Genomic DNA, 8,139 nt, shown 5'->3' with positions numbered 1-8,139 from the left:
ATGTAGCTAAAGTAGGTCTAGGACAGTTTTAAACTACCTCAATCTTCTTAGGATCCACTTTAATGCCTTCGAAAGACACAACATGGCCCAAAAGGAAACTGATTCCAACCAAAAGTCACATTTTGAAAACTTGGCATAAACCTGACGATTCCTGAAAGTCTGAAGTACGATGAACAGATGTTGCTCATGCTCCTCTCGACTGCAGGAGTAAACCAAAATATCATCAATGAAAAAGATCACAAAAGACTCCAAATAGGGCTTGAACACCTGGTTCATCAAATCCATAAAGGCTGATGGGATATTAATCAAGCCAAACGACATCACCATATACTCGTAGTGACCATACCGAGTATGCAAAGCTGTCCTAGGGACATCCGATGCCTTAATCATCAACTGACTGTAGCCAGATCTCAAGTAAATCTTCGAAAAAACCTTGGCACCTGAAGCTGATCAAATAAGTCATCAATCATCAGCAACAGATACTTTTTTAGATAGTGACTTCATTTAGCTGCTTGTAATCTATACACGTTCTCATCATCCCATCCATCTTCGTCACAAACAACACCGGTGCACCTCAAGGCGAGACACTCAATCTAATAAATTCTTTATCAAGCAAATCCTGCAACTGCTCCTTCATTTCATTCAACCCAACTGCGGCCATATGGTATGGTATGGTAGAAATAGGCTGAGTGCCTAGAACCATATCAATGCAGAAGTCGATATCTCTATCGGGTGGTATCCCCGACAAATTTGTGAAAACACCTCTAGCAAATCGCACACAATTGGTATCGAATCCATGGAAGGAACCTCCGTACTAGGATCACAGATATAGGCCAAATATGTTAGACATCCCTTCTTGACCATATATCAAGCCTTCACATATGAAATGACCCTACAAGTAGAATGGTCAGACATCCCTCTCAACTCTAATTGAGGCGACCCCAGCATGGCTAATGTCATAGTCTTTGCTTGATAGTCCAAAACAGCATGATAAGGTGAAAACTATTCCATGCCAAACATCACATCAAAATCCACCATATCAAGGAATATAAGGTCTACCCTAGCCACATAACTCCTAATACTGATCAAACAAGCATGGTATACCCGGCCTACCACAATATAATATTCGCCAGGAGTTGACATATAAAGAGGGGCACTCAAAAAATCGCGAGAAATATCTAAATATAAAGCAAAATAGGATGACACATATGAATAAGTGGAACCCGGATCAAATAGAATTGATGCATCTTTATAGAAAACTCGAATATTACATGTGATGACCGTATCCGACGACTCTACCTCAAGTCTAGCTTGGAATGCATAAAAATGAGGCTGAGCCCCACCGCTCTGACCCCCGCCTCTCAGACAGCCTCTAACTGGCTGACCACCACCTCTAACTGCCTGGCCACCACCTCTAGCTGCCTGACCCCATCTCTAGCTGCCTGAGCGAGTAGTGTTGGAACTTGTGCCAAAATCATGGCATGAGTACCCTATTGTTCTCTGCTGCTCCTCAATCTGGGATCCTACCACACGATATAATATGCGTCGCCACACTGAAAGCAACCCCGCGGCTGGCCTAACAACTGAGTCTGAGATGATCCCTGATTACCCGAATGACCACTGTAGTAACTAGTATCATAGATGATTATCCTTGAAGAGGCTATCACCTTAGGAAAAGTTCAAGATGAGTGCACCAACAGGAAATTGGGAAGGGAAATCCACTACTAGGTTACAACTCTTCAATGGCCAGTGCTACTCTTGGTGGAAAACAAGGATGAGAGACCACTTGTAGGTAGAAGATTACGAGCTATGGGATATAATCATTAATGGTCCATAGCCAACACTGAATAAAAATGGTGAAGGTGACGATGTTCCAAAGACAAGAGCTGACTACACTGGCGAGGACTTGATGTAATGGGAGAAGAATGCTAAAGCCAAGAAATGGCTTATCTGTGGACTTGGTCAAGGTAAGTATAGGAGAATCAAAGGCTACTTCACTGCCAAACAAATATGGGACATACTGCAAGTGGCTCATGAAGGAACAACTCAGGCAAAAAGATCAATAGGAACCTTGTTGTTTTCCCAATATGAAAACTTTTCCATGAGAGATACAGAAACCATTCAGGAGATGTACACAAGGTTCATTACCTTGACAAATGAACTAAAGTCTCTTAGAAGGATTATACCCAAAGAAGAAAGGGTTAGGAAGATTGTAACTAGGGTTATACCAATCACTTCGGAAAGAAAAATCACTACTATTCAGGAATAAAAGAATATTGCTACACTTCCTTTGAATGTGTTGATTAGAAATCTCAAAGCTTATGAACTTAGAAGGCAAACTATGAACATGAATGTACCTAAGAAGGAAAGGAGTCTGGCACACATAATCACTGAAGTTTCTGATTTAGAAGATGATGAAATGGCAATGATTACCAAAAACTTCAAGAAGTACCTAAGGATAGGAAAGGGTTCTTCAAGAAATGGAAGCTACAGCAAGGCCAAAGTTCCAAAGAAGCAGGTAAATGACGAATGCTATAAATGTGGTAAGCTTGATCACATAATCAAGAACTGTCCCTTGTGGGAAATTGAATGGAAAAAGGAAAGAGCTGAATGAAGAAATAGGAAGAAGGAGCAGGTTCATCCCAAGAAAGGCAACAACAAAGGATAAACCAAGGAAATGGTTGCTGCTTGGGGAGATATCTCAAATGAGAGCTCAGATGATGATGATGATGATGATGATGATGATGATGGACGAGCTCTAATGTCTATTGGAGAATCTGTGGAAAAACTTGAGGTAAGTATGTTTCAATCAAAAGGTAAGATTAAGTTTTTGTCTAAAGAAAGATTATCTGAATTACTACTAGAACTAATTGATGAGTCTGGAGAAGTTAATAATGAAAAGGAACTGTTGTCAAATGAGTGTTTCATTTTGAAAGCAAACGGAAAAAATCTGGAATTAGGGCTTACGAAACTAAAAATGAAAATGTTGTGTTGAAGAACGAGATTCATGCACTTCACACATCTGTTCTAGAACTTAGATATGAAATCTGAAATTGAAGTTGGGAACAGGTAAAGAAATACCTAGTGACACACAACTCACACTAGAAGGAGAATTTGGAAAGGTAAAAGATAAGGTTATATAAAAGAGATGAACATGTAAGAATTTTGAAAGAGGACTTGACTAAGGTTAAGAATGAGCTAGATAGAATATGTAAATGGAACCGGTCCTCTGATGCACTGTCATGACTATAAGAACACCATAGTAACAACAGAAGGAGACTTGGCTTTGAGAGCACTGCACCTAAATGCGATCCAAAAATCAAGTACCTCACACTCCTTGAGAATAATATTTGTACTCACTCTGGTAACACTGGTCACTATAAGACTAAATGTGCTACAAAAGAAAAGGCAAGTCTAAAGAACAAAATAACTGTTCTAGTGAAAAATAGGCTGCCAAGTTGGGCAAAGAAGAATATGATTTATCTTTTTGCCTATAGAAATTGACGCAAACTAATTTGGGTTCCTAAGACTAACCCCTGATTTCCTTTTGCAGGTCCCAGTGAAGGAGAGTATCCAAATATGGTACATGGATAGTGGTTGCTTAAAGCACATGACAGGAATTAAGAACTAGTTCCTTTCACTTGCGGATCTTAAAGGATGTAATGTCTCCTTTGAAAGTGGAAAGAAATATTAGATCATTGGAGTTGGGAAGGTAGATAAATTTGACTCTCAATCCATTGAGAATGTCTACCTGATAGTTGAACTGAAATATAGCTTGATAAGTGTATCACAACTATGTGATAGAGGAAACATGGTAGCCTTCACCTCTACAAAGTGCTTTATGATAAATCTTACCACTGACAAAAAAGTATTGCGGGTAAAAAGAGTAAACAACATATATGTGGTGGATCGTTCCACGCTTTCACTTGATTAAGTGTGTTGGACAATGATCCCCTCCTATTGCATAAGAGACTTGGACAGGCAAGTCTGAGTAAATGCAACAAACTAGTCTCTAAAGACTCAGTGATAGGGCTGCCTAACATTAAGTTCAAGGAAGATAAAATTTGTGAGGCTTGTGAAAGGGGGAAGCATGTAAGATCATCTTTTAAAAGTAAGAAAATGGTAAGTACTACCAGGTCGATGGAAATGGTCCATATGGATCTGTATGGACCAATGAGGACAATAAGAAGAGGTGGTAATAGATAAATTATGGTGTTGTTGATGATTATTCTAGGTTTACTTGGACAATGTTTTTAACATCTAAAGATGAACCATTTGACATGTTTACTTCATTTGTTAGAAAAACTCATAAACAACTAGGTAATCAACTTGCATCAATTAGGTCTGATCATGGTACTGAGTTTGAGACTGCAAAATTTAATAAATTTTTTGATAAATCATGGCATAAATCATAATTTCTCTGCTCCTAGAACTCCACAATAAAATGAAGTATTTGATAGAAAGAATATGACATTGGAAGAAATGGCTAGAACCATGTTACTTGCTAGTAAGCTGCCCCACAGTTTCTAGGCAGAAGTTGTGAACACTGCATGCTACATCATAAATAGGTGCATGACTCGACCTCTTATTGAGAAAACATCCGATGAGTTACTTAATGGGAGAAAGCCTAATATATCTCATCTTGGGGCATTTGGATGCAAGTGCTTTGTGCACAGTAATGGAAAGGACTCCATAGGAAAGTTTGATCCCAGAAGTAATGAGGGAGTATTCTTGAGATATTCTTCACATAGTAAAGCTTATAAGATATACAATAAAAGTACTATGTGCGTAGAAGAAAGTGTACATGTTGTTTTTTATGACACTAACATTCTTTCTGAGAGGCAGGAACAAGATGATGAAGAGATTAGGTTGACAAGAAATTAAACTAATGAAACCACAGTCCAATATGAAGCTTTATCATAGGAAGGAGCATGTGATGGAACAGGTGATGGAATAGGTCATTCCACCTAGGGAAACCTGACCAGGGGAACTGACCAAAGAGGAACTGATCCTTGAGCCTTGAGGGAACCTATCCATGAACATGTTCTTCAGCAACAAAACAATGAAGGAACATCTGGAGAAAACCAGTTGATTGTGAAACCTTACAAGTATCAAATTTCTCACCCTGTAGGGAACATAATCACTGATCCAACCTCTAGAATCAAAACCAGATCTTCTTTAAAGATTCTTTGTGCCTTTGATGCTTTTTTACTTATTGAAACTAGAAATATTTTTGAGGCTTTACATGATATAGATTGGGTGAATGCAAGACAAGATGAACTCAACCAATTTCAGAGAAGTCAAGTTTGGCATCTGGTACCAAGACCCAAGGAAAGAACAATGATTGGCACTAAATAGTTCTTCAAAAACAAACTTGATGAAGAAGGAACAATTACAAGGAACAAAGCAATATTGGTGATTCAAGGATATAGTCAAGAGGAGGGCATAGATTATGATGAGACTTTTGTTCTAGTTGCAAGATTTGAAGCAATTAGACTCCTATAGCCTTTGCTGCTTACATGGAATTCACTCTTCATTATATGGATGTCAAGAGTGCCTTCCTCAATGGATATCTAAAGGAAGAATTATTTGTCAAGCAACCTCCTGGCTTTGAAAGTAAGGAATGTCCTGAGCATGTGTACAAACTTGACAAGGTTGTTTATGGGCTCAAATAGGCTCCAAGAGCATGGTATGAAAGATTGTCCAAATATTTTCTTAAGCATGGCTATAAGAGAGGTAAAATTGATAACACTTTATTCTTGAAAGAAAAAGGTAAAGATCTTTTGGTAGTACAGATATATGTTGATGATATAATATTTAGAGTAACTACTGATGGGTTAAGTAAATAGTTTGTTAAGCTAATGGGGAGGGAATCTGAAATTAGTATAATGGGTGAGATTAATGTCTTTTTAGGCCTACAAAATTAAGAAAAATTCAAATGGAACAATGATCCATCAGCAAGCATATGTGAAAGAGTTCTCAAAATGTTTAAGATGGAAGATTCCAAAGAAACTGACATTCCTATAGCAACAACCACGAAGTTGGATTTAGATGAACCTGGTTCATGGATTGATAAGAAAATGTATAGGGGAAAGATTGGATCTTTATTATATCTCACTACTAGTAGACCTGGAATTATTTTCAGTGTAGGCCTTTGTGCTAGATTTCAGGCAAATCCAAAGGAGTCTCACTTGAAGGTTGCCAAGAGGATCTTGAGATACTTAAAAGGCACAACGGATCTTTGCCTATGGTATCCAAAAGGTAATAATTTTGATTTAGTGGGATATGTTGATGCTGATTATACAAGTTTTCTTATGGATAGAAAGAGTACTTACGGTATGTCACACTTTCTTGGCTTATGTCCAGTGCCTTAGGACACCAAAAAGCAAAATTATGTGACTTTATCTACTATTGAAGCTGAGTAGGTGGTTGTTGCCTCATGTTGTGCTCAAATACTGTGGAATAAACAACAATTAATGGACTTTGGAATTGATGTAGGATGTATCCCTATCTTTTATAACAATAATTGTGCAATCAGTATGACCAAGAACCCGGTTCATCATAAAAGAACTAAGCACATAGATATTAGACATTATTTTATTAGGGTTAATTTTGAGAAAGATTTGATCACTTTGGAATTTTGTACTACTGATAAGAAAATTGTTGGCATCTTCACAAAAGCCTTGAGTGGAGATCACTTTGAAAGGAACATTTTAGAATTATGGATGATTAAGATCACTTAAAAGAAATCGGCTCTAACTCAATGATTGGTAAGATAATTTGTAAATTTTTTAAATAATTAGATTAGATATTCCTCGGTCTCTTACTTTTATTAGTATACTTTTGTGCCATGTGCTAAAATGTCTCACTGATGTTTAATGATATTACTCTTATTTTCTTGGAAACAAATCAGTCTTACATAAGAAAACTTTTAGTGACGAACCTGGTTCATTGAGCTTATAAGGTATGTATTCTACACTGCATAATTTGAATAACAGCATATGGATGATGTTCTGAAAATAGTCCCACGTTATCTTAAAATACTTTTGAACCAATCAGTTGCAAATGAACCAGTTTCACCCTTAAACACACGTGCCATAATTGCCGAGATTTTTGGGGAAGAGTCCAACGTCTCTTCAAACTAACACTCCCAAGATGATTAGACTTCTAACCTCCAAAAGCTGCCATTATACACTCCATCTCTTCCCTCTTTAGATTGATTCAACTTAACCCTATTCTTCACTCAAAAACTTTGAAAGATCAAAACACTAATTTCTCTCAAGCCTTCGACACTAATCAAATGGAAAACACATCTGAAAATGCCAACATTGAAAAAACGTCTTCACCACCCAAAGAACCCTCACCCACACCTTCAAACACTCAAACCCCCAAGAAAAAAACATGCGAAGATGCTTGCACGAAAAATAAAGTCTAGTAAAGAACAGACCAGGATATTGAATGAGAAATTGCAGGCAAGCCACACAAAAGAAGCACAAAAATTTGATGAGTCCTTCAAGTGTGCAATTAAGGGGGAACAATCAGTTTCATCTAAGACTAAACATGTAACTTCTGGGCTGAAATTGTTTTATGTTTCTTCTGAAGTCGTTGACAAGCTTGAGAATAGGTTTGTACTGGGGTGGTACAATTGTTGGTGTAGAAACTGGTGTGACTGAAAAAATAGGTGGTAAAAATGATGAAGGAAAAGAAAACGAGAGTGAGGGTATTGAATTAGATGTGATGGGAAGGGGAGACGAATGAGTGATTGAACCTGACAGAAAAAACATGGGCAATGGTCTTGTGGTGTGAGGATAGTGCTGATCAGGAAGAGAGTATTAGAAAAGAAAGAGGTAGTGGGCCTAGGGATTCTTCTACAGCGGAGGGGCTGGTTAGGTTGAGGAAAATGTTTCAAGAATCTATTCCATCTAAGAAGGAACGTCTCCATGACCTACTGCAGAAAGTATGGATAGTTACAATCCTAATAAAAAGAAAAGTGTAGTAGTTAAGATCCCTGAAAAAGTAGCGGGTGGAAAGAAAAGGAAAGCTTCTTCTTCTATCCCTGTAGAGACTCTTCCCACAGGAGGAAGAACTATAAGGAGCCAGAAGAAACAGAGTGAGGCCAACCTAAAAAAGGCCTTAGCT

General features: G+C 37.9%; 1 protein-coding gene across 1 annotated transcript; it reads left to right on the top strand.

Annotated features, from left to right (window-relative positions):
- Positions 1-5,993: 5,993 nt before the first annotated feature.
- Positions 5,994-7,758, top strand: LOC138897640 (secreted RxLR effector protein 161-like). The gene is made up of 2 exons (XM_070183634.1): positions 5,994-6,336; positions 7,625-7,758. Exons 1-2 carry the CDS (start codon positions 5,994-5,996, stop codon positions 7,756-7,758), a joined length of 477 nt encoding a protein of 158 aa, XP_070039735.1.
- Positions 7,759-8,139: the final 381 nt, after the last annotated feature.

This window comes from Nicotiana tomentosiformis, chromosome 8 (genome assembly GCF_000390325.3).
Source record: "Nicotiana tomentosiformis chromosome 8, ASM39032v3, whole genome shotgun sequence".
NCBI classification, from domain to species: Eukaryota; Viridiplantae; Streptophyta; class Magnoliopsida; order Solanales; family Solanaceae; genus Nicotiana; species Nicotiana tomentosiformis.
This window is presented reverse-complemented; position numbering and strand designations above follow the sequence as displayed.

Bases quoted from the DNA above. Each gene is read 5' to 3' on its own strand.
- LOC138897640 (XM_070183634.1), top strand. From the start codon at position 5,994: ATGGAAGATTCCAAAGAAACTGACATTCCTATAGCAACAACCACGAAG. The intron at 6,337-7,624 runs GTATGTCACACT...GCTTGAGAATAG, and splicing joins GGATAGAAAGAGTACTTACG to GTTTGTACTGGGGTGGTACA.